The sequence below is a fragment of the Notothenia coriiceps genome, unplaced genomic scaffold (assembly GCF_000735185.1).
Source record: "Notothenia coriiceps isolate Sejong01 unplaced genomic scaffold, NC01 NC01_scaffold00016825, whole genome shotgun sequence".
Classification (NCBI taxonomy): domain Eukaryota; kingdom Metazoa; phylum Chordata; class Actinopteri; order Perciformes; family Nototheniidae; genus Notothenia; species Notothenia coriiceps.
The window spans coordinates 1,128-28,756 of record NW_011349526.1 but is presented as its reverse complement, the minus strand read 5'-3'; the positions used below and the strand labels follow the sequence as shown (position 1 = coordinate 28,756).

Here is a 27,629-nt window from a genome sequence, read left to right as displayed (position 1 = left end):
CCATTAAAGCTATTAAGACCATCACAGAAACCTTCGTTTAATACAAATACTTTATTGACAATGTGTGTATGGCATACTTTTGACGGAATTGCTAAATCATGAGAACATAAACCAGGTTTTGTCTTATTTGTACAGTTTAAAATAGCAAAATATACACTGAGAAACTGTAATGCACGTAGAATCAAAAGTGCATATTCTTGTTCCTTTTCATTTTGTCAATATACACATTACACTATACATAAATAATTGCATTGTAAAAATGACTCAAGTATTTACATGTATAATATATTTTATATAATATATAAACTTTATATTAAATCTAGGTAGAGTACAATAAGGATAATGGGTCAGGAAGCCTCGTGTGAGTCTGTGTGTGTGTGTGCTATCTGTGGTTGTTGAGCAGCACCTCCAGCCAGCACGGGCAGGAAGTAATGAACTGTCTGGAGTAGCAGGGGCCCCATCCTTTAGCAAAGCTGATGCGAACACTGTGGGGGTCCCAGGGCCCCTCCTGGCACTCAGGCTTCACGCCGTGTTGCGCCATCCAGCTGGAGCGCTCATAGTCAAACACTTTGAGGGAGAAGCCCGGCATCACCCTCTTCACACTCAGCCCTCGAGCCCTGGGGGGGTCCAGGGTGGGCGAGTGTACAAACACTGGGTGCTTGCTGCGATTGTAAAGCCACACTCCGTCCGGCTCGCGGCTCAGCACGATTCCGTGTCCGATTTTACTGCGAATCTGTTGCACACCGCTGCTGCTGCTGCTGCTGCTGCTACTCCCTCCGCTTCCATGGCGGTGGTGTCCGTGCAGACCTGCCGTGCTGTGGCTGCCCGGGTCCTCGCGGCGGCTGTGGTAGGCGTTGGCGTGGAGCTGGCCCAGGCAGAGGCCCGTGCCCTGAGGTAGGTCATAGAAGATGTTGAGCGAGGGCTCGTAGGCTGGATAAAGGCGACCAACACGTGTGCGCTGCTCCCAGTAGGCAACGCTGCACCAGTGAGAGCGATGTCCGCTGGAAGTCGAGGAGCCGATGGAGGTACCAGTTTCTGAGGGAAGAGGAAAGGTTGAAATATTAATATATGCATTGTTAAAAAAGACTGCATGCACTAAGACAAGTGTTTATGTGAGCAGAACATGACCCAACCCTCATCATTTTGGAACAATGCTTATCGATACTCGTACCAGTTATGCCAACAGGACCACGACTAGTGTCAGAATTCAGCAGAACATAAGCAACCCTCAAACAAAAACCACAAATCTACAATCTACTGTTTCAATCAAACAGCAGCAAGATAAACATGGCTTTTATTTCCATTTCACATGACAAAAGTAAATGATTTCTTGCACTGCTTGAATTCAAATTCAGTGCAACCTTTTGTGAGGCTTGCAGGAATTATGTTTCCGCAGCCTGGAGGCGTGTTTATGTGTTTCAAAATAGGTGAACACGGTGAACCTTTGCTTTGCAGGGAAGCGTCTGTGTTCACTGTTTCTTCTCTCATTCGTTTAAAGTTTTTCCTTCAATCTGTCACTCATCTGAATATTTTGAAAAGGCGGCTAAAACGGTCAACACTAAACAGCCCACTTCCTCCCCTGACATCCCTCATCATCTCCCTCCATAACACTCCTTCAGGTCCCGGGTTAAAGAGGACCAGCAGAGAGGGGAGTGGGGGGGTAGAAAGCATTCAGGTCTCTGTCAACCTAGCGCAAGCCCGTGAACCCTTGACCCCCCAGCCCTCATGCTATCAGCTCAAATTAACTCCCACACAGAGTGATGCCATTATTTTGCTCCAGAGACTCTATTGACACAGAGGATTTAAAGACCCATGTGCCGGTGGCCCCATTCCTTTCATATTCCCGCAAGCACCCCCTCTTCATCCACCAGGGGCCAGAATGGCTGCGGCCCTTCTCCCATTAACAAGCGGCTTTTGGGTGAAACCAGGACCGAGATTAGGCTAGGTGTGTTATGTTTGCACAGCCGCCATTTTTGTTTCGGGGGGGATGGGGCAACAGAGGCAGTGGTAGTGCGTTGAACTTGGAGTCGGAGGAGATGTGTGTGAGTGTTGTAAGCAAATACAAGCACACACATACACACTAGATTATGAGATAGGGCCTCACACATGCACACGTACACACACAAATTGAGGCTCCTGATCCAAACAGTATGACTATAACACACACACACACACACACACACACACACACACACACACACACACACACACACACACACACACACACACACACACACACAATTGCACTTCTCATCTGAGGCCCACGTGTGTCATTAGTGAATTCCAGGCTGGCAACTCCTGCGGTCTGGAGTTTTTACAGCGCTCCAATAAGAGAGCAGGCTGCTCAGCTAGCAGGATCTCTCTCTTTCTCTCACTCTATCTCTTTCTAACTCTTTTCACACACACACACACACACACACACACCACACACACACAACACACACACACGCACACACGCACACGCGCACACACACACACACACACACACACACACACACACACACACACACACACACACACACACACACACACACACACACACACACACACACACACTTTTACAAGGCATGCTCTTCCCTGTAATAAGGCAACACAAACATGTCTGGGGAAACACAGGGGGACTTTATGAGCTCACAATCAAATTAATTCCCAAAGAAGACATAAAACAAACTGGGACTTTTTAGGATTTTTTAGACATAGTACACTTTAATTTCCAGCATATAATGAATGATGCTGCACACAGTATATTATTAAATCCTGGCTTTTAAGTTTCAAATGAAACCTGAAGTCAAGAGTATGATGCTTTTCAATTTTGTATGCTGTTTATTTTTGTATCTTCTATTTGATGTAACTCGTGTTTCTTCTATCTGGTCTTACATGTAATGCATTTTTGTCTTTCACATTTAGAGCCACAGTTTTCTGCAGATTGAGTGATATGTTTTAAAGTCAAACCACTTCATCATGATTTCGTCCAGAGTTTGGCAGCGCGAGTGGTACAGCATGTCATGTTTAATGTTTCTGGCACAGTTCTTAGTGTCATCATGCTCAGCCTGGATATCATCCAGCTAAAGGTATAATGAGCCGTGTGAGACTGACGGAGAGCAGGGAGGGAGGAGGACGGAGGAAGGGGAGGGTGGGCGACCAAACTTCATCAATGGAATTTTAAAAGACGGGTTCAAACTGGAGGTTATCAGCATGTTTATATTCCAGTGGAGGAAGTATAAAAACCGCGTGTTAGTGTGAGACTGTGTGAATGTGCGTGCCGTGCCTACATCTGTATGTGAGGGCTGGCAGCAATTACAGCGCGCTGCAAGCGTTTACGCCAACCACCATTTAACAGCTCTGTTTACCAATTAGATAAGTAGCCTTTGTTATTTCATTTCAAAATCACTGTCTCTTAGTGCCAATCTCACGGAAACGCCCTCGTAAACAGTGTTTTTTTTGGAGACTTAAACAAAGGTGGGGAGATAGGTGAAAAAAGGTCTTGCTGTAATTGAAAAAAGATACATTTATGGACTGGCTTGGTTTTCTGCACTGATAAAAAGCAATGGCAATCAAAGTTAACGGGTCAAGCAGGTAGCTCCCGGATGTCTCCCCACAGACTGTCCAACCTGGACTTCAAACAATGACAGCAACACACATCTTTCCTCTTTCTTCTCAGTATTAGAGAAATGGTTAGACACTTTGGGAAATACCTTTCACATTCTTGTTGAATGTTGCGTATGACAAGATTGATCCACTTATGTTTTATCTGTATGATAAATGTAGCCCGAGGAAGCAGATGGTTATCATAGCTTAGCTCAACATAACCACAATGCTGCTAGAAACAGCTAAAATGTGACATCATCATTCCTCTCATATGTACGAAAAAAATCCGGGTGTCCTAGATTATTTGTTGGTGTAAAGTCCTTTTTGCCTACAATCAGGCAACACCATGTTGAAATGTTATCTTAAGACTTTTTAAATTCATAAATTAAACAACAATTATATACAAATGTTTTAAAGTTTGGAGAGAGGCTAGCAGCTTTTGTGTTTCCAGTGTTGTTAATAAGCTAAGCAAACTAACCATATGTAACAAGCAAATACAAAGATGGGATCAATATTCTAATTCTGATCGAGAAAACTAAATACATATTTCCCAAAAATGCCCAACTATTTATTTTAGATCCCTAACTTTAGTTCTATCCCTTCAGTCTGAGCAGTGGAGACTTCGCTCGCGCTAAACCTAACCTGCACAGAGAGGAAGTTAAAGGGGGAAAAAGGGGGACGTAGAGGAGTAAAAAAAAGAGGGACTGGGTGAAAGAGGGAGCGGGAAAATGAGAGGGAAAGAGAGAGAGAGAACCTGCCAAGCATAACCAGCCTCCACGGAAAAAATGAAGGGAGAGAAAGAGACTGTGAGAAAGAGAGGGAGGGAGGGAGACCCTCGTCTTTCATCCAGTGCCAAGGATTAGATTCCCCTCCAGTTATTAGACTCTTCCACTGTGCTGAAAGAAGTGGGTGGGTTGTGGAGAGGGAGGGGAGGGACGACAGAGGGACGACAGAGGAGGATAGAATTCAGCTACTGACCATTGTCGGCCGGCTCTAAGATGCTTTGTTTTGATTCAACTTCCTCAAATTTCCTCTCAGAGCTCTAAAAAAGTAGGAATAAGACAAAATAAGGGGAAAAAAAATAAAAACACCCCTCCCTGGCTACAAATGGTAGGTTCTGTGTTGTTTGAGACAACTATCATTACAGGGCAACTTCAATCCAGCAAGCCACATTTAAACTGGCGTCTCGACTATCTCTACCATCAGAGGGCTGCGTTATCGCCAGACATGGGCTTTACAGTCCAACACAACGGGGCTCACAAACACATACAAACAAACACACATACTTTTGCAGACACACACTCCTTCCTTCTCCCTCTCTTTCCATTGTAAAGTTGATCTTGCGATGGAGCCTGCTGCAGTCTGCAGCCAGACATCTTCCTCTGCGTCTGCACAAGAAATACAATCCTCTACACCGATCCATTATTTCACACAAACAGACGACCGCATTCCTTGAACCTGCAGGTCAACCGAGCCACAGGAAAGTAACTGTGTGTCCCTGTAAAATTCCTGGGAAGACGTGTTCGGAGGTAGTTTGGAAAGCTCTTCGAAGAGGAAGAGAGAAAGTAACCAGTTTCCTGCATTTCTGTTTCTACTTCAAAGTGCCGGACTAATCAAGCCAAGGAATCTTTGCATACATCATTGCTTCCTGGACTAACTTTGCTGTCATGTCTGATATGTGTCATCCACCAAGACACCAAGTTTTTGTTGTCAATTGATAACATTTGAAATTCAAATTCAGCTACATGATTAACACTTCTGTTCAGAATTCACATTTCCAAGTTATTGAATGTGTTTTAATGCACAAGTTTGACCTTTAACACTGGCTACTTGAAAAATATAAAGCATTTACAATCAAACAGAGAAAGCGAAACATGAATCCAGCCAGGTAACTGTATAGAGTTCTGGGTTCAATTCAATCAACTAAAAGTACTCTACAAAGTGACATATCCTTTTACAGCCAATCACTCAACTTGATCTTGTAGAACGTGCACAAAGTTAAGTCGCTGTTGTTTATAACAAATCTGCAGGTACATTTTAGAATAAGTTGCTCTGACGCATAAAAAGGGTTGTAAACTGTTCCTTATCCATAAATAACGATCCACAATGAAAAAGCAGTTAACAAACAACTTACCCACAACCAAGTGGAGCCAATGCAGGAGTTCCTTAAAGTCTATGAGAAAATGACCCTGCTTCTCACTTGATCTACAGTATGACCTCACTAAAGATGTTCCTATCGCGTTAACGGTCTCTATCACAAGTTCCAAATCTTCATCTGTACAGCATGACGTGCATTTTGTAAATGATAGTCCCATTTGGAGTAAAACAGAAAATAAAGCTGGATAGAGCTGCGTAGCAGGCCAAATTTACAAAATCAAGGCTTGGATATTGTAGTGCACAAACCAATGGGAGACCTCACAGTGATTGATTCCACTTCTTACATAAACTAAATGATGGCAACACAGTGCAAGGATTTGTTTGAGTTATTATTCCCATTTGTCAGAAGGCTTGATGAGCAGCTAAAAGCTATTGGCAAGTTTTTGAACAAGAAAGATCTGAAGCTAAATTAGTTTGAATAAACAGAATTAATTTTGATTGCGTGTTATTGTAAATCACCCCTAATACATAAATAACTTCCTCATTGAAGTTCAGGTTCAGTGCAACATTTGCAACAGTTTTTTTGTGCAACTCAACCAGCTAAGCAGTTGGAGGGTGGGACTGAATCCCAAATGATACTTCTCCAGTGCATTAAGGTGTCACAGCAGCTACAGCATGAAGTGATTTATTGTCCTGCACAGGCTCTATCTCTTCAATGTTGTGGCACCAGTGTTAGAGGAGATTGTTTGATCGATTGCTGCATTCCTGGTCCTGATGTAATCATGTTCAGTGGGGAAAACAATCACATCAAAGTCTGCCCTGGAAATGGCTTTGCTAGATGAGGATGAGCTAATCTGTTGACCATTTTTTGATAAGGAGAACATTCATCTTCAGCCTGTTACATGTTGTCTTCACTATCAACAATCATAGCGGCTCTTTCACAGTTCATGTGTCGTGTGCATAGCCTGAGAAGCCCCTATACATGTGATTACATTTCCATCAAGAGTTACCTACTGAGGCACCAGAGACACGCACACCCAGGTGTCATGACACTGAGACATAAATCAGGCTGGACTAAGACAGTTCAGTAAGGACAATTGTACAGTAGATTGTAACTTTCAGACTAACTTACAACAAAGTTTATAGACTTAACAACTTATAGATAGATGATTTAAAGGTCCCCTATTATACAGTTTTTCATCAATATATTATAGGTCTCAGATATATACAAAACATGTCTCTGAAGTGTTTGGCTCAAAGCACCAAACAGATCATTGTAGCATCCCATAAACCTCTCTGTTTCAGCCCTGTTTCAAAAGTGCTGATTCTCTGTCTGTTACTTGAGATGAAAATAAGGAGCCACTCCCAACGTCCCTCTGAGAGACATTTGGTTGAAAAGAACTCAATGGTGCTCTAGGAGGAGATTCAGGTGATAAGGTGGGAGGTGTTACCTTGGTTGGTTATTAGCCAATGGTTACACAAGCCAACAAATCGTTATGACATCATAAAGTGGCCAAAATCTGATCAACTCATTTTCAGACAGGTTTTTATATAAATGGATCAGGACAGAAAGAGAGCAAATCTTTTTTCCTGAAACTTTCAGAATCTCTTTACACATGTTGATGTATAAAAGACAGGAACAAGTGGATTTTGCACAATAGGTGACCTTTAAATCTGAATAGAGACATATAAGCAGACCCAGAGAAGCGGAGCTCTGCAGTTGACAGGCCTCCCCTCCCAACACATTCCTGGACAGGCCCTCTTCCTCGACACTTCCTCCCCCCGCTCAGCCAGTCACAGGGGTCAAGTTGACAAGTCTCTCATTGAGCCTCACGTGGTCCATTATATGGCCTTCAATCCTCACCACATAATTACACACATTTATCGGTGGAATAGATTCATTTGTTCCTCCATGAAGAAGGCATAATGAAATTCCTTCTAAAATTTGCGAGAATTATCTAAATGGGAAAGTCCAGTGGTATAGAAAAACAAGACTGTGGACAATACAATACACAATCACTTTACGTAACTTGCACAGTCAGCGCCGGACACGCAGACTGTAGGATGATTTAGTAGTTACCTCAGAGAACGTGTACTATAACAATACACTGCATGTAAACATTTCCCACATTTTCCTCATGAAATCTACTTTAAATTGGGAGTGAAGCAACTCAACCTGATGTACTACTGTGTCTCCAGTAAATCCAAAGACAAATATCTATCTCTTTAGCAGCTAAATACTTCACTACGTTCACTAGGTGGTTGTTTACTTTCTCATTCTTTCATTTAGTGCAGGTAGAATGCAATCAATTAAAGATGTTTTGCAGTAAGCAGTTATCTGGTCCAGATGGAAATGACTGTAAAGGAGATGAGAGTAACAGTACACTCTAAAAACAAATGCCTTGGCTCAACAAAGAAAATCAACGCAACAGTTTGCATCGATGTTTATTGAGTTAAGACAACTTCTAATGAAATTGTATTAAAGCAACAAAGTTATTTGAGTTAGGGGAGAAGGCTTTTCCTCTACAATCAGAGGTGTTTTTAATTACCACTTACTTAATAATTGGTAGCATAAACACAAGTTTTTAAGTTGATTACTCCAAAAATTAAGTTGTTGCAACTTGTTTTACCGTATGATTTAAAAGGAATTTTAAGTTGTATGTACTTAATTACCATCATTGTGGACACGTAAGTTGACAACCATTTATAAATTAAGTTGCTCCAAATATATTGTATTCAATCGTTTTTTTTCTTAGCTTTTTCATGTTTTTGCCTTTTACAGAAAGAAATTAATTGATTCCACAACAAAAATATTAGGCAATTCACTTTTTATTTTGAACTGCAGTTGTTTATTTCAACACATGATGTTTCAATCAGGAGAGAATTCATTTTGTTTGAACATTTATTGACACATGCCATATGATAAGGTGCATGAACACCTGAAATCACAGCTGACTGCAGGAGAGAGGAGAACCATTTTATAGTTTGGCTGCAGCACGTTGATTGGCTGCTGGAGAATGAGGTGAAATGTAATGGGTTAAAGAGAACGCCTGTGATGAGCTGATTATATGCAGCTGCGGAGTGAATGTATATACACCCAGTCTTCCTGAAAGAACTTGCGCTGAGCTTCATTTAAATCTTGAGAAAAAAGATAAATAACACACATTTAAATTGCCTCATAAATAATAAATAAACACATTAGCCATATTACGATGGGAAATGGGGACACAGCAAATAAATGCTGCCATCACATCGAAGTTAGAGGCCTTTGCATATTTAAAACCAGTGCCAAATATATAAAATCTGTAAAGTTTTTGTAAAACTACAGTAACAAACTCAATGGCCACCAATCTGCAGATCACACACATCAATTGGACAACAGATGTAACAAAGTCTTTCGTCTTTCAACCAGAAGGTTGTGGGTTCGATCCCAGCCCATGCAGTCAACATGTCGATGTATCCTTGGGCAAGATACTTAACCCTGAGTTGCTCCCGATGGCATGGCCAACGGTGTGTGAATGTGTGTGAATGTTAGGTCCTATAGAGTAAGGTACACTGCTCTGTATGAATGGGTGAATGACATTTAGTATGTAAAGCGCTTTGAGGGGTCTTAAAGACTGGATAAAGCGCTATATAAGTACAGTCCATTTACCATTTACTGCCGACAGTCATTATTTCAAACAGTATGAACACATTGAACGCAGAATGCTTGCTCATTCATTCATGGTTGCCAACGTATGGTAGATCCTGGGGTGGACCGGTCACTGATGAAGGCGATATTCATGTCCTTTTGAAGCACATTAAATAATAGGTTAGCGCATAAGAGATAATGAATTAGGTAATTGCACTTTTTAAACTGTCACTCTTAGCTAATTCAGAGCCATTATTACCAGCTGCTAAAGCAACGCTGGTATTGTTTTCACCTATTGAGTCTGCATGTGCGTGTCGTCATGGCAATGTGGTTCTGAAGACACACAGAGGTGCTTTTGAGTACTTTGCCTAGTGTTTAAATGCATGTGGACAGATTTTGTCAATCACAACCGTGCAAGTGTTAGTGTACCTTCTCATCTTTTTTGCAGGTTCCATACAATATTTGAACTGGTTAAGTGCAGAGCAGAAGCCACTTTTCAAATTGTACACTATCCTTTTCCCATGCCATTGCTGTCAACACCTATCCATGCTGAACGTTGCTAAGATATTATTGATTGGGGTGTGGCCAAAAGTGCAATATGCTTCAAAATGTAACTGACAGAGAGCAGTGCTTTTGTCCTGTGTCATGACATGGATTTTATTTTATTTCAAGATTTTTAATTACGTTGCTAAACTCCTTGAAAAGGTCCTCTTCCTTTTCTCCAAGGTACACGACAAGGCAGCGGATGGCTATAGTTCTCTGCGTACTTCAATTGTATTGTGCTATTTTTGAAAAAGAAAAAAAAGAGAAATGACCTAAATGAATATATTCTGAATGGGTGACTGCCAACAACTTGCATTTCAATGACATCTCTAAATAACGATCCTACCTCAAGAAGCATGTCCTTGATCTGCTTCACAGATTCATTTTTAATAAAAAGCGATATCACAATAGTAACCAAAGTATTTTTACTCTCACAGTAGCCTCTACTACTATGTATCCTCTCACAGAACTATTCACAGTTCAAAGGATGTTAATATTGGTCAAACAGCAATTTGCCTATACAGTGCAACTACAAGGCTATCTACTGTATTTGAATGACAAAAGATGACACTCACCTTAAAATGTCCTTTGTATATTTCTATTTGTCTTAACTGTCGGAACTTGTCCAGGCATGTTAAGTGGGAGTGGACTTTAAATCCTTAACTCAAGGTGTAGAACAATGAAGTTATCAAGCCAATTGCATTACTTACTACAACTTGAATTTTGTTTTAAGTCAATTAACGCAGAAATCAGAGTTCAAATTACACACAATATTAAGTTGATGTAATTACCAACATTATTACGTCAACACAACTTATAAATTAATGTTTGCAACTTAAAATGTTTATCTAAATCAATTAACTCACATTTTTATCTTGCAACCATGCATTTAATTAAGTGGAGGTGAAAGGTCGCCTGAATTCGTTTTTAGAGTGTAAAGAAGATGCCGGAAGTAAAAACAAGCAGTGAGCTGACAGGTGATTTAGACCTGGGGATGTATCGGGGGGTGTAAGTTGACTTGTGAAGTTTAAATACTGTACGTCTTAGTCAGTTTAGTTTCCACTATCATGGGTGAATGCTCAGCACAATCAAACACTCAATTGTTCTCACTAACAACAGGCAGCTCAATCGTTTGAAAACTCCTTCAAAAGTTTTCTTCACTCCCGAGTCCTAACACAGCGTTGCACTCTGCAGCACAGGCGACAGTTTCCTACATTTCTTAGAGTCAGAGAGCCTGTCGACATCTGCAAAGAATCTTTAGGTTCAGCAGCATGGCAGGATTCCATTAAAAGCCAAATTGCTGGTTGGCAAAAACTCTGAGGGAACAACGGAAAGCCACAGCCAGTCCTGTAATTTAAACCTTATTTTAAATTGTGATGGCCTGACAACATGGACTAAAAGAGAGGGGGCGAGTATAAGAGTTAGAGAGACAGAGAAAGAGAGCTAAAATGTGCGTACAACAAACAGCAGAGGCTGCAAGGGGAGAAGAATAATTAACACTAAGACAAAGAACAGTAAAAGTTGGTCTGAACACGCGAAGGAAAGAGGAGCAATAGATGGGAACAAAGCTGATGAACACATGATCTGCAAAATATAAGACAGTCTCTAGTTGATAATCACAATTGTTTCTGATGTCAAAAAGGTCAAAGGCTCTTGATTCATTGTCAGTCAAAATAATCAAAGGCTTTGAGAACATGAATGCATGCTGCAAAAAACCTGCCTCTTGAAACATTTAGTTAACAAAGACATGAAGGAGTACTGCATCTACGAAGGCGTAATGTACGAAAGACCAACATCAACCCCCAGAAACTAAAATGTTAAAAGAAATAGGAAATTAAATGTATACATTTATGCTTTTGTTTCTTCCTTTCAGATCTGGGTTTGACGTTACGCATGATATCATATATCCTTTCCTGCTCAACCTCAGACATCCTCAAATACTTGGAGCACAAGTATTTTAGAGGTATGAATGTTGACTGTTTCTGAACATCAATATTACCTTTCATTTCACTTCTCCCCTTTCTAATTATCTCTCTATTCATTTCTTATTTTATAACATTTGTGGATCAGCTAATGGTTTCTAGTTCAAAAGGAACAAACAAACCATCAGACATTAAAGCAGTAAAGTTTCATTTTTAAAACATCTGAAATCTAACTCGACTTTACTGTTAGTGTGATTATTTACAGATAATAACAAACTGTGGCATGGAAATAATTTGAATTATGAATAAAGTACTAAACTGTTTTCCCATGAGTTGTGGTGACAAACACTCTACATTGAATTACTCCTGGAGCCATAGAAAGGTGCTCGTGTTGGATGATGGATGGACAAAGAGCAGGACTTTGACAAGAGAAACCAGGGTTTGCACCCTGACTCCCGTCTGCGGTTAGAGTTAGGCAACAAAAACACTTTGGTCAAGGTCAAGGCAAGATTGTGGTATTACTAAAATGTTGATAATAATGCTGTTTTTCATGATTTAAATCGCTTCAGACTTAATCTTTATAAACAGAGATCATAATCGTTCCTTAAAAAGTGTTGGCATTGACAGAACCAACCATAAAATGTTTAATAATGAGGTAGTCAAAATGAATGGATATTGTATCGCAGGAGCTGCCATTTTGGGGGCAAAACAAATAAAATACTTTTTCAGTAAACATTTCACTGTTACATTCGGTAACAACATTTCCTCATTACAATTGTTCCACATTAGCTGTGTTTAAACCAGGAGACAGGTTTTTAATAACATTGTGAACATTTTGGTAGTGAGCCTAAATGTGAACAAATTCAAAGACTTCAGGAGAAATTGACCAGACTGACATAACAGAGCTCTGAGTGAGTTGTGTACTGCGTACCCTGCTTGTACAGTGATGGAAAATATTTGAGGAAATGGCAAATGCTTAATGGGCCAGCACTTGATGTTGAATTCCATAGTCTAATGTGTCTCAGTCAGGCATAAGAGCAAGTGTTGTACGCGTGCCAGAAAACAGGCTGGAGGTTCAGGTCACTGAGAGGACCCGTCCAGACTTACACTGATACATTCTCAGTGGACGCAGCATCTTTTGGCTGTATACTTTCTGTCTCTGTGCTATTTTTCACTTCGCAAGACAAAATATTGAAGTGAATTCTACAAAGGTATCTTATTTCATATTCATGCGTCTGTGACTCGAGTCTTTACTCGCGAGCCTCAGCAGATGATTTACAAAAACCATGTCCAACTGTGTCAACCTGGACTGACCTGGACAGCTTCACACTTTCTGAGCTAAACTCACTAAAACAGCACGGTGCAGCCGAACTCTTAGAATGTCAGCTCAGCTCTGTGTTTCTTAAGTATTAACGGCGATATGTTCAAACATGTATCAGGTCTCTCCAGAGTCAGACCCCCTGATCCCCCCTCCCACCTCTTTCACTCCGAGACCCTCACTCCCCCTCACCTTCCCAATTTCCCAACATTCCTGGGCCGTGCCCCATCAGTCAAAGGGCCAATTCATGGGGTTAATGCTGCAGCGAGTGCAGACAGGGCTTTGAGACAGGATGTTTGGCTGATACCTTGCTCTGCTTAAGCAAACAAGCCACCAAAATATGATTACTGAGGGCAGAGAGGGAGCAGTCTTCTTGTCTTACTTCAGTGCATCGAGGCCATACTAATGTCCACTAAGTATCATTGGTTTACTTGTTTCCACATGTCCGAAAGCCGGAGCCTAATGACAACAAGGTGGACAGACGTTTGACAAGTACAATGATGTCATATGATGTGAGAGCTGACAAGGACATCACTAACTCTTTTGGCATTGTCCTCGTACACTCGAAGATTATTTCAGATAAAAATGGCATCATTCTCATCAGTCTCATTTGTGTTTATAGGAGAGTTGAACCACTAATCTTAATTTAATCAAAATCCCATCATGAACTTGGGCAGCATCAAAAATCGAATAACAAATATGATTGATATTCCCTTGAGTGCAGAGAAAATATTTATAAAAATATTAAGTAAAATTATATAGATATTTTATCAAACCAACCCAACACTAGTTTAATTGACTTTCCCTGGACTTAATACACAAAACATAATTGTAGAAAAACTGAAATATTGATTTTAACATGTGACCCCTGTATTTATATGGTACAATATGTGTCAAAATAGCATTCGTATATAAGTATTGTGGTGCTTAGAGATTTCCCCTGCCAAAAACTGATTCTACAGACATATCCTGTTTTTGGTATGTTTTACCCAGGCTTTACCCCTCCTCAAAACCAAACTGAGTATTTATCTGACACAATCCTGATGTGTGCTACATCTGATAAAGGGAAACCCCAGACAAAGTGTGTGCCTTATTCTCCAGATATTGTACGGAGGTCATAGGATAAAACGGCAATTGTTAGCCCCGATTTTATTGGGAGGGAATTTATTTTGTAATTTTTTGTCAATTTAATGACACATCTTTCCTGCAGACGTCATTTTCAGTCTGTAGAAGCTGCAGTAGCGTTTTTCATCATCTTCAATACCAAACATGTAATGCTGTATCACAACAGGGAATTACATTCGGGGAAAAAACTGCAGATAGTCCACAGTAGCTATGTTAAATACAATACAGCAAGCATTCAGCTTTTACTATAGTTATATATCAAATTATGAAAGTTAACAAGCAGAACTTTGACTTCATTCTTCATTCCAGCTAATCATGTATGTGTATGTGTGTGTGTGTGTGTGTGTGTGTGTGTGTGTGTGTGTGTGTGTGTGTGTGTGTGTGTGAGAAAGGGAGGAATTTCTGTCTGAGTTAGTGATAAGATCGTCTCGCAGGACTCACATAGGGGTTCTATCAGGACACACACACACACACACACACACACACACACACACACACACACACACACACACACACACACACACACACACACACACAAAAAATAAACAGCTGAATGACACTTTGTGTTGGAGTCACAGAGGTACGGTACATGTAGATATAAGCCTACTTCCAGCAGACATTTCCCCTTTCAAAGCCTTGCTGTTTGCTGCGGTTTAAAGGGAGCGCTAGCTGATCGAATGATAAAAGAGGCCAGGGCAAAGGTATGTATGGACCACACCCTGCTGCTGCAGCCTTTTTTCTCCTTAAAGCTAGGATACATATAGGAATAAAACAAAGATGCTGAAGTGCCAGAGCACATGTTCAATGCTTGTATTTGTTCTGAAGAAAACATCACAGGGTTTTAAAAATACACCAGAGGATCACCTGCATAAACAGATAAATGTACACTCTTGAAAGATTACCAACATAAAGGGGTTTGTGCTTTGTATTTTTAAGGCTACAGTATATTCTTTTATGCAAGCTTTATGTTCGGCATATGTCCTGTTATTATACCAGTTGTAACTCAAATGAAAAGTTTTATATTTGTCAGAGTTGAAGACAAAAGCTCCACGCAGAATACTTGGCCACGTCTGTTTAGTCTCTTTTCTAGTCTTGCACTTGGCCTGAGCTCCAGTTCTCAGCTCCAGCATTCTGGTGCGGGGGGTAGGGGATCAGAGACCACACACACACACACACACACACACACACACACACACACACACACACACACACACACACTCACACACTCACACAGAAAATCACACAAACATACCAGATCTTAACAGAAAACTGATCCATTTCCACTCATTTCAACAGGCAGACAATAAATGTATCCTCTCCCCTGTGACCTTGACTGAATAGATTTTTGATGATTACGTTTTTAATAATAACATTGTTCTCCGTTAAATCATCTTTAAAGTCATTTTGAAATTAGGCAGATTTTTTCAAAACCCAAAAGTGTGTAATGGAGGTCAAAGAGTGTGATTTGTAATATTAAAAAGACATGTCAATGACTTATCTTGTCTGCATTTGTTTGTGAATTACATTCTACAATTAAAAAGGTACAAACTGTGGGTAGACGGATTATTTTAGGTTTACAAAGTAAATGATAAATAGAGGTTTAAGCATAAGGGAAGGCTTGAGAACTACTTTCAGGCCTTCATGTTGGGAAATTAAACACCTTGAAAGCTTGATCCAAGCAAAACATTTTCTTTTTTCAAATGTAATACCTTATATGTTCTAAAAGTGGTCATGTGTGCAACAGGAGGACTCGTAAAATGTTTTCAACGACACAAAAAGTATATTTCTGGGCACCACGGGACAAACAATTCCAAAAAAAGTCTCACTGGGGAGCAGCACACTCTTCAGAAAGGCCGGTGATGTGGTGACTTACACTACGCAGACTTCATAGGTGCCCATTCACCTTTCAACAGCGTCCACAAGTGAGTCCGGGGAGGCTTGATCGAGTGGGTTTGTGGGTTTCTTCTAACGCTACAAGGACCTCTCCACCCGACCCCAGCACGTAAACAAATAAAGCTCCAGTTTCATCATCTAGAGGGGGCTGTTTCCTGTCCAAACGCAGCCCTCGGCCCCCCTCTTTCCACATATACACGCACACAAAACTCTACACCTCCGCCTCATCAGAGCTGCTCGGCTCCCCCGCCCCCAAAATGCCAGCCTCTTTCCACTGCTCAATTGCCAAGAGGAATGGAGGGATTTGAGGGAAGAAAGAGGGAAAGAGGGGGATGGGTGGTTGGAGAGGCAAAGGGGATTGGGAGCAGCTTCATCCCAGTGAAATATTTTTGCTCTGGAGAAAGCGTATGGAGTGAGGGAGAGTCGGGGAAAGAGAGACAGAAAGGCTACACTGCTGTGGCATCTAGATAGCGAGAGACCCCAGACCCCCACCAAGCCCCCCATGCCTCGTTGACAATAGAAGCTCTATGCTGTCGACTTTTTGTTCGCCTTAACAGCCTTTGAAAACACAAAGTAAAGTAAAACTTAATAACTCCAATAAATGTAATGAATCCTTCTATCTAAACATTCAGAGTGGATGCGTGATCTGCGAGTTTGCATGCACGAGATTCTGCGTCTGTGAATGCACAACTCCAAAAGTTCCTCAATCTGGGCTTCCAAACTTCTTTGTGGTGAAAAGTTCACTTCTAAAGAGTATATGAATCAAACTTCAGACTTTGCTGAATCAAACATCTGCCTGGTCACAATGTTCATGCTGCTCTGCAGTAGTGAAGCAAGTGACTCACCTGTGTAGTCTCTTGGCGTTGGGTGAGGCGGATTGGAGGTGAGGGGGGGCACAGGTTCAGTGTAAGACAGATTTGAATCTGGTGAAAGTAGAAAAAACACAGTAGAAGAGTGAGATATTGATCAAAGTTTGTTTTTTGGTGACAGATGTAAGTTGTAAGCCATTTTTTAAGTAAAAACCAAACCTTTGCTGGCTACAGTTAATCAAATGTGTTTATTTTAAGTTTTATATGACCAAATCATTTTGATTATTTGTAGCAAAAACAAGTTTAAGATCACACTGTATCCCTTTGAGGACGACAGTTAAAGATGAATGAATGTGCATTAGTTGGAACCATACTGTATGCAGTCCCTCAAACTACAGAGCAGACTGCCTGTTTGCACAAACAGAGCCTCCCTATTATAAACTCCAGATGTCAGACACATCAAAACAAAAGATGAGCTCAGGTAAAACTCGACCAATGCTATGACCCCTTTAACACAAGCAGCATTTCAAAGATAATTTGTGTTTCAGTCTAAAATTATGATGGTGACGAGCACCCTCTCTTTTACAATGTGGTACCAAACTCACCCAGTGGCTTGTGTTCGTCTGAACGGGACCGAGAGTATGGGGGAGGAGGTGATTCTGGAAATACAACACAAGTTAAGGTTAAAGGTGACCTATCATGCAAAATGCACTTTTGTACATCTTTTATACATGAATATGTGTCCCCGGTGTTCCAGGGAACTCACCAAGTGTCAGAAAACACAACCCTCTCTATTTTCCTCCATACCCAAATCTCTAAAAAAGGGGCTGCAACGGATCTGATACAGACTGATCCAGATTTGAACACTTCTATGACGTCACAGAAGTGGCGCTACGGCTATTGGGCCAACTCCACCAATCAGGAGGAGACAGCCACGGACGTTGCCGTTAGAAAGCGCTGGAGACGCTGTAGTACATATGCTAGGCCTGTAGATGGTGCTGTTCTCACAGAATCAGCCCATGAAAAGACTGTGTTAAATTGAGCGAAATGAGGAATGGCTAAAATGCATGATCTGTTTGGTATTTTGAAAAATAAAAAGTATAAATATGCCTTATATAGGTATGGTCCTACACTATATTATTCAAATATAGCATGATAGGTCCACTTTAAGTTAAAGGCTGTATGGTCTTCAATGAGCAACTGAGAAAGAACACTGAGAACCAATTATGCTTTCGCTTAGCTGCTGAATGATACAATCAAAAGTCTTACACAACTGATTATGTACACAAGCATTTTTATATTTCTGTTAAATTATTGTCGTTTATTGTGATGTTTGTAAGCCATTTTTCCAGTAATGTAATAACCAGTAATGTGTTTTTATTACATATACAGCACTTTGGCTCGACCAACATTCGCTTTTAAATGTGCTATATAAATAACACCTGATTTGATTTGATAACTGTAAACATGCATTGTCTTTCTTTTCCTTTTAGAAATGTGCTATAGAAATAAAATGGATTGGATTTTGAACTCCTATCAGTTAAATTGTACAGATCCAATCTGATGTTGCAAGTGTATCATCCCACTGAACATCTTTCTAACTGTATTTGATTCTTAGAGTTTTCAGTTTGATCCTCTGCTTTTCTTAATTTTTTCATAAAGGTTTTAGCCAGAAATGTTGATCCACATAGACAGGATGTCTTCTGTATGAAAGCAGCTTCTGTAAGCTTAAAAAGCAATGCTGCTGGGAGAGTCCCTGCAGTCCAAAGTGGACCTGGGTTTGTGGCTGCGGCCCCTTTAAGAGCAGAGCCAGTAATTGCCGGAGTCCTCAGTCAGTCAGATACCCAGCGAGTCAGTCTGGCGCCAGCACTATGCAAACTGTATATTATCGGCACTCCTTCACCTAAATAACAAGAGGAGGACCTCCTTGTCAGAGAAAAAACAGCCTAAGTGCAACTTGAGAGCGACCTTCAATTGGATGATGTGGGAAGCAGCAAAGTTTTGCGCAAATTTAAATAAATGTGTAATGTGTTTGGAATGTGGAAAGGAAATCAAAGTAATGGTTGACTAAAGTAAAAGCTAGAATTATAAAAATGTTGCAAAGCTTCAGGGCAGGCAATGAAACACGAGAAGAGTTTAAGTGATATGTATTCTCTTGCATGGCTTTCCGGTGTTGTGCTTCAATAAGATGAAGAAAAGTATAGGGTATTAGAAAATTAACTTAATGGGTCTTTTTTTCATGATTGTGACGTGTTTCTTACACTTTAATCAACAATAACAACATTGTTGTCGAGTTGTTGTTTAATTATCATTAATTATATTCTGGTCCATCAATATTTATGTTGCATGAAATCTAATTACATGTATGACGCACTTCAATTTGAGAATAATACTCTGCGAGTTTGGACAATAACAGAGTTCTTGGGGAGTTCCAGGGGCCCTCGTGATGTTTAATGTGTTGTTTACAGGTCAGAATGACAGGGTGACATAGCATACACGTATTGTTATCTATTATTGTCACTAATCAAGCTGAAAGGTATTTTCTGAGGGATAAAGTCTCCTCTAGATAGATTCAGTGCCTTCTGTAATCCCCCCCACTGTTGATGACCTTACCTGGCCCACATAGGCGGCTGTAGTGATAGGGGTTGCAGCACACCTTTGCCCCGTCCCCTGCGCCGAAGCTCTGGCAGTGGCTGAGCGTTTTGAGGCGGCCTGAGAGAGGCAGGTCGCTCCAGCGGTACACCTTACACAGGAGGTCCTGCGGAGAGATGTGCTGAGCCCCGAGCCGCAGCTCACTGCTCGGCACCATGACACACTCACTGGGTATCCCTCCTCTGGTCTCCACAGCCTTCACCAAACTATCCAGAGATTTCTCCTTGAGTCTTTTCAAAAAAGCATGAGCAGTGCTCGCAAGTTCCTCCTCCAGCCCCGTATGCCTCGGTGCGCACTGACAAGCGCCCCCTCCGTCTTTCCTCGGGGCCCAATACGGGCTCCGAGATCTGATATCCCAGTCCCCAAACAAACAACACGTCACCGTCCTACCGTCGCCCTCCTGTCCCCGCCGAGCGCCTCTGTGCTCCGAGACGCACATGGCCCCCGCAGCACGGTCATCGTCAGGCTGCTCCTCTTCCTCCCTCTCGGGGCTCTCTGTCAGGTCTACAGCCTCCCCCGTGAGTCCCGGAGCCGGGTCAGTGTGTGTCACCGGCGACTGCTCGTGTCTGTGGAGCTTTCCTGAGTGTCTGCCACACGGCCCGTCCCGTCTCCCCTCACCTCGTCTGCTTCCATCCCGCCCGTCGCTCTCGGTGACCAGACGGCTTCTCCAGAGTCGCCGTACAAGACCTGCGCGTTTCGACTTGAACATACGACAACCTAGACAGTTTTGGATGTGTCCTGTCGGTCCCGTCCGGGTCTCGGGAGATGCCACATCGATTTACACTCGTAGCATAAGACCGGGGGTTTGTGCACGGTGCGCACAACATGCGCAGCCGGTGGTCGCCGTTTTTTTGCTCTCCAGCAGCATTAGAAAGAAATCTTCAATCATGCGCTGCGTTAAACATATCACTTCAGGTCTGGAGAAGGAGACGGCTACACACAGCCACTGCTCGGTGACCTGCTGTCGCCAACTCAATTAAGCCACAACTTTTGCCAGCCCTCTCACACAGCATTCAGCTCCCCAACACTGTGGAGGTCCTGCACACAATCCACAAACCATAGTTAGTCCACTCCAGGAGCAGTATCAGTTTACAGTAAAAAAAACAGAGCGACAGAAACATTAATCCAAAAGTGTTCCAGAGTCTCTCCTTGAGCTTCGTGAACCCCTTGAACCGTAAAATCCTTCCTTCACCCCGAAATAAACCTTTCGAAATCCTGAAGATTTCTGATGCTGTGGTGAAAAAATATTCCCGCTGCAGAGTCCCTGGGTAACGCAGAGATGGTCGGGGACTCCTGTGCCAAACTCCGGGACGGATTCCGTGCTGAGAAGTTGTTTTAAAGAGAGCTGGAATTACTCCACTCTCCACTCCCCTGCAAGTCCCTTTCGGACGCACACACACTTGCACGCACGCAGACACACACACACACACACACACACACACACACACACACACACACACACAAACACACACAGAAACACGCTCCTGCTGCACACACAGTACAGTCAAGTTTAAAAGAATACAACTGCTTAATCGACTGTGATTTTCAAAATAAAAGCAAGTAATGTCAACATGCATAGTTTTAGAGGAAATTGTCCACAATTACAGAAAAAGGGTGAAGAAGTGTTGTTTTTCTGTTGTGATCATGGATGTATAATAAGAACTGTTGTTGAGATTGTGGTTGTGATCCAAAATAATATCCTCCATTGAAATTACATAACTGCAACACAGTTGAGTTACTTTGAAAGAAGCTTTATGAGTCAGCTATAAGTTACTTCATTATTTTAAATAATTTAGATTTATCCATTCCATATATAATCACTATTTACACTAAAACTATTACCTTATCCTCAAAGGTGGGGTAGGTAATTTTGGAGAAACCATAGGGAGAAACCGGAGAAACCAGCTGGAGTGCGCTAGAATTTGAAAATACACAGCCGGAAGAAATCTGCTACTTCCGCTAGAATTTGAAAATACACAACCGGAAGAATTCTGCTACTTCCTTACAGAGCCCCTCCTCCAACACACACGAACGCGCACATGACCAATGAGGGCACGAGATAAGTTTGTGCACAGAGAAGGCTGACAGGCAGGTAGGCCATCCAGTTATTTTAGCCGGGCCGGCTAAAATGATTGGTCGTGCTTTTTACAGAACTACGGCTTCCACAGATGACATTTTTTAATGGATTTTTTTGTCAAATTGCTATAGGGATGTTAAGAGCATTCCATGGAATATAACAAAAAGTGTATCTCGAGCCGATTTCTCAAACTTTAAAGGTAAATAGGAGTTTTTAAATAATAATTATATCATGTATAATTAAGGTTTTATTGGAAACTTTTATCATTAAAAAAGTGATCCTTGTTTTTCGTCTGCTTCATCATCACAATAAAATGTTATCGATTAACTGGTTTGTAGCATTGCAAAACTCCCATTTGACAAGTTTTAAATAAATTGGTGAAATTATATCAAGACAATATCTAAAATATAAAGAGCTGTTATTAATCAGAAAATAAGTGAATTTACTAAACTCAAACACAATTAATTTATTTTGAAACCGAGATGACTGAGTCTCTCTTGTAATTCTGCCTGAATTGACCCTCTCTCTCTCTCTATCTCTCTTTCTCTCTCTCGCGGGGCCCCAGAGGAAAGCTCTGGAGCCATTGGTTGATTCCCGCCATCATGTGCCAGTCTAGACACTTTGGCGGCTGGGAGCCGGTTTCAAGTTTCTTAACTCTTAAAGACGTAACATCCTGCTCCGCTAAAACTGGAAACATCCTGCAGCGATGTGATCACAGTGGAAATCACATTGATCACCGGTGAATAGGTAGACGATATTATACACCAATACAAAATATAAATAAATGCCTTCATGGCATGCAAAGGTGCAATTGCAGTACAAAAGGTCACAAAAATGATGGAAAAAACCCAAAAATAAAAACAATAATAATGATACAACAACTCAAGAATAGTACATTATTCTAGGGTGCAAAGAGTTTATAGATTATGCAATACATCATAACTCTTATTTATTCTATTGACATTCAAAAATAAAATATGTATCTCAAATGTAATCGAGTAGAACTATTTTGTATAAAATGGAAAAACTCAAGCACTAATAACTGATATACAATGGTGAAATAAATTATTTTGAGGGACACACATACATTTCATAATATTTCAGTGGAAAATAATCTTTTTTAAACCACTGCTATATCCTAGTGAGTGAAAACTTAATACCTCAATAAAATACATTTTGAAAGATATTGTTCACCGCATTGAGGGCACATAAGTTTGGTTGTTGAACCAATGTTTTTGCCTTCAAATACCTTGTTATTTTGCTGTAACATTGCATCTACCGTTAACAGCCTAGACGTCAAGCTACAAGGCCCAGCTGCCAATATTATATAATAACCATACACGCAGTTAAGTAGGGGGACCTATTAAACATTAAGCGCAAAGGGAGTAGAGGGGGGTAATCTGGGGGTTAGGGTATCCCCAACTGGCATCAAGCCAGTCCTCCCACTACCCGTCCCCTTGCCAACATGACCCCCTCCACCACTGCTGGAAAGACCGGCATTTTAACAACTCCACAAGCATCAGTTCAAGTGCATGTTACAGCTGTGGGATTCTTTCTGGTGGGTGAGGGTGACAGTTCACACATCATATCAGGTGAGTTAACCCTGCGAGTCAGTTCCATGTCCAGTGTGTGTGTGTGTGTGTGTGTGTGTGTGTGTGTGTGTGTGTGTGTGTGTGTGTGTGTGTGTGTGTGTGTGTGTGTGTGTGTGTGTGTGTGTGTCAGGGACAGTGAGCCCAAGCTCTGCTGGGGTGTGTGTGGGGGACGACTGGGCTGGAGACGGGGGAGTCGAGTTACAATGACAGAGTGAGAGAGTTGAGGAAGAAGAGGAGAGCAGTGTGTGTGTGTGTGTGTGTGTGTGTGTGTGTGTGTGTGTGTGTGTGTGTGGCTGCAGAGGGCACCTGTTCAAAATTCGTTCCCCTGTGTAACTCAATCAGGTGCAGAGAGAGGGGAGTTTTTAGTCTAGAGTTGAACGTTTCAGTGCCCCAACCAGGGTATTTTATTTGTCTCTAAAACAATATATAAACTTTTTTTTTTTACAAATAGATCACAGATTCATAACATTTTGAAGAGTATAGAACGGCACTGTTGTTGTTTTCTATATTGTGTTCTGTTTATTAGTAGAAATGAAAAGTCAGTTGGGGGTTATTGACTCAGCTGAGTCAAACTCATAAATCAAAGTGGGTGTAACATACATTCCTGGTAGTCGACACTCACTTACACAGAAACCTTTCAAAGTTAATGCACGTCAGGTTTATTAAAAAGCAAGGTGTGAAAAGAAAGACTGGATGCATTTTTTATATTGATAACTTACTGAGTCATGCTCAAATCACCCCAATTTTAAATACAATCACATAAAGCAGGCAAGGAACAACAAAACATTTTAACGTTAACTTATGTAACCCTATTATAATAACAAAGTTGACATCAAAAGTCCCAACCCAAAGTCTCACCAAGCAGTAATTAATGTGAGACAGGATGACATTAACCTGAGCTATACTCACTCCCTATCACATCCCTCTCCTCGGGCACATCCGGTATGCATTCATGGAAACATATAGCACCGATATTGTGTAATATAATAATTATATACATAGTGAGTGACTAATGTACGCAGTCACTAAGTGCAGTGCATTTTGGTGCAACACATATAAACAACAATAATAAGGTGACAGTGTAATCTATTTGATTTCCTTCTGTTTATTCTATGTCTTTCTTGTTTAATTTTATATTTCAATACATATTCTCTGCTTTTAAATAATTTTTCGTTACTGTGTATTTCGGTTCTGTAACAAAAATGTTTTACATCTCGAATTGAAAATGCAACTTTATTTACGTTAGAGACAATGATAATAAATCTCTCTCAACCCTTCTCTTGCGTTTCGGGTCAACTCTGACAGAGTGACTTCGTTTGTAACCATAAATATTGTGTTTTCCATCCAATTGCCTCAAGACCTTATGTTATCCTCCACACTAGGCCTCTGAACATATACAATTGATGATCACCACTTGCATTGAATTATGAGTGGTAAAACAATTTACTCTTAAGTTAGAGGAACCGCTCACTTTCTTGCGCTGTACACACAAACACACACGCACACACCCACCCTCACTTACTGTCTCTCATGCAGTTATATTTGTGCTTTGCATACATTTGATTAATTGACACAATGAGTAGGCAACCAATTAGGCGATTTTCTGTCAGTGAGGCTCTGGACAAATGTTTTGAACCAGATGAAGAGGAGATTGAACCAGAGATAGAGGACCAACAGTCAACCAGGAAGTGGCCCCTGAGGGAGAGGCCCCTGAACCTGATGGACCCACCGGTGGGTACGGACCATATACTGTTGTTGAAAGTACACAATGAAACACTGGCTTGCTTGTATCAAATCAACAGCCTATATGGCAAGCATTTTTGTACAGTAAACACTATCTTTGAACCTACTGCATGAACATCAAATGCACCCCTGATGTCATTCTGTCTGCCACCCCTTGATTTGACGACTTGCTTTGACTGTTCAAATGAGATGTCAACCATCAAAATTGGATAAGGGGTTCCAGAGATATCACTGTGCAAAACACACCGGCCAATTTAGCATGACCGAACGCAAGAGAAGGGTTAAACGACCGGAATCTTAAATCAAAAGGGTGCATCATGAAAACTCAAAAAGGACAAACTGTCCGTCTGACAGGAGGGATTCTGGTTATTGGACAAAAAAGCAATAGTCTGTGCAGCCACACTGTCATTGAATTACACTCACTCATTATTGCTCTTCTGTGTGCATTGATTCCCTTAACAGAAATAGACCATTAGTTTAAGATTAAATAAGATTTAATAGTTTAAGAAAAATAGAAGAATCATTAGATTTTGAGAAAAGGGTTATTTTTCTCACAGTTAATTGAAAACCTTTACAACAAATACTGGAACTATCTGAATGATTTAATTTATTTTGGATAAAGAAACCCTTTTAACAGAATCTGTATCAGTTCAGCAATTGTTACTGACCCCTTGTTAAACATTTCCTTGTTGCATGTTTGGATGGTGATGCACTGCAGTGTGTTGTATGTGTGTGATGCTGATGCGGTATGTGTGTGTGTTTGTGAGTGAGGGGGGTGGTGGTGTATGAGAGTTGGTGGGAGAGTAGACAGGGTGTCCGGCACCAAACCACCTCCCAAAATAAACGGAGTCCCTGCGTCTGTGTGTTTGTCCAGTGGCAGACCGGTGGGCTCCCAGTGCTCCGGCAGCAGCAGAGAGTAGTCTGGGGTCCGGTCGCCTGTCACAGGAACAACATGTCATCAGCTTCATCGCTCCCCTAATGGCTCTTCTCTAGACCAGGGACAGTGTGTTGCCCCACAAAGGCGTCGGTTTACTCTGCAATCACACAAACACACACACTCACATGCGTATATAAACATTCATGCACACACAAACACTCCTGCTGCCCACTCCCAGCCACTTACAGGCCAGCACTGGAGAGAGTAGGAGGCCCCCTTATGGAAACATGCAGCGGTGCTGGAGATTATGTCTAGCCAGACCTCTGGACTCACGCCAGACTGCCCTCTTAATCTGCAGCCACACACACACACACACACACACACACACACACACACACACACACACACACACACACACACACACACACACACACACACACACACACACACGTTCTCACTCCCAACGCGTCACATATTGACGGACGGTCAGGGCCCCTCCGCGTCACTCTATTACTACAGGGTACCCCTTGGAAGTCAGTTTTCAACGGGCAGGGCGTCCCATAGACCTTCATAGACTTCCCATAGCGTTGATAATAGCATAGACCACGTGATCATCAACAATGGCCTACCTTCGTGTTATTCTCGGTGGAAAATGCCTATTTTAAGGTTCATTTGGCCATTAAAATTCGTTTTGATGTCATTTTATGCGATTAATATGAGTTGTTATTTCTGATTATTTGTGCAGTAGATGTACATGATGTTTAGTTTGCTAGTTATGACGAAGATTACTTCATGAATGTGTACACATTCATGGTTGCTAAGGTGGTTGCTATGGACGCTGCAACAGCTCCCCCGTTCTCAGCTGAAGCGTGTGGTGCGAGACGTCATTGCTCTTTATACAAAATGACAAAATTGTAATTGTCATACTCTGTGATAGTTCTCGGCGACAGTTAGGCGAAAATAATAGGTTTTTAGGCATTTCTTTCTCTTATGTGAAGTTGAGATGATGCATGCTGGTTCCTGAATTATGCGCGTTCGGCACACACTTGTGACGTCATCTATGCGACGATGTTAAAGCCCATTTGCGATCCTTCCAGCAGGTAAGAAACACCGTGAACATGTGCCTGAACTCGAGAAAATCATTCAATATTCAGCACAAACAGCCTTATGTCGGACCAATAAGACATTGTTGGAACATTTACAAGTGCAGGGTAGTTTTTTTGCCTGTAAATAATTTTAAGACATTCAAAAAAGTATAACTTGCTGCATCAAACGTGCAGAATGCTAGCTAGCTGCTACTAGCTATTCGCTAGCACAGAAGGTGCTTCTAAGTTTAACTTTATTTAAGAGGTGGCAAACGACTGACACCTGTTATTGCATGAAATAATATTTGTGATTGTTTAGGAATGTAGTTTTGTGTCATTTATGTGTTTTCAATGGGGTTAGAGTTGATTAAATGAATGACACAACAATAAAAACAATTAAAACTGCGGTCACAGATGTGCGCAGTGATGAGCGGGCCCTCGCGTCCGTGCGCCTGTCGGGGAGGGCGGCCGGTCGTCCCGGCGTCAAGCAGACGCGCGCGAGTCCTCCGAAATGAGCCGTTTGTCATTACTCTCATTTTCGCGTCCCAGGCTCCCAGGTCCTCCGGCAGCGACCCGGAAACGGATGTCGGCGCGCCGTCTGGAGGAAAACAAATTTGTCTAAAGGCTCGTCGAGGATGGATTATCGAGGAGGCTGTCTGGAGGAGCCGTAACCGAGG

At 41.6% G+C, this 27,629-nt stretch overlaps 1 protein-coding gene across 1 annotated transcript; it reads right to left on the bottom strand.

Moving 5' to 3' along the window:
* Nucleotides 1–60: 60 nt before the first annotated feature.
* Nucleotides 61–20,920, bottom strand: LOC104949844 (mothers against decapentaplegic homolog 6-like). The gene is made up of 4 exons (XM_010776273.1): nucleotides 19,540–20,920; nucleotides 17,532–17,585; nucleotides 16,963–17,040; nucleotides 61–1,035 (listed from the first exon to the last, which is right to left on the bottom strand). Exons 1-4 carry the CDS (start codon nucleotides 20,285–20,287, stop codon nucleotides 383–385), a joined length of 1,533 nt encoding a protein of 510 aa, XP_010774575.1. The 5' UTR covers nucleotides 20,288–20,920; the 3' UTR covers nucleotides 61–382.
* Nucleotides 20,921–27,629: the final 6,709 nt, after the last annotated feature.

Coding starts and splice junctions, on each gene's coding strand:
- LOC104949844 (XM_010776273.1), bottom strand. CDS start 20,287: ATGTTCAAGTCGAAACGCGCAGGTCTTGTACGGCGACTCTGGAGAAGC. Junction 17,041..17,531: donor AGACGAACACAAGCCACTGG/GTGAGTTTGGTA, acceptor TACTTTCACCAG/ATTCAAATCTGTCTTACACT. Junction 1,036..16,962: donor AACGCCAAGAGACTACACAG/GTGAGTCACTTG, acceptor CTCTTCCCTCAG/AAACTGGTACCTCCATCGGC.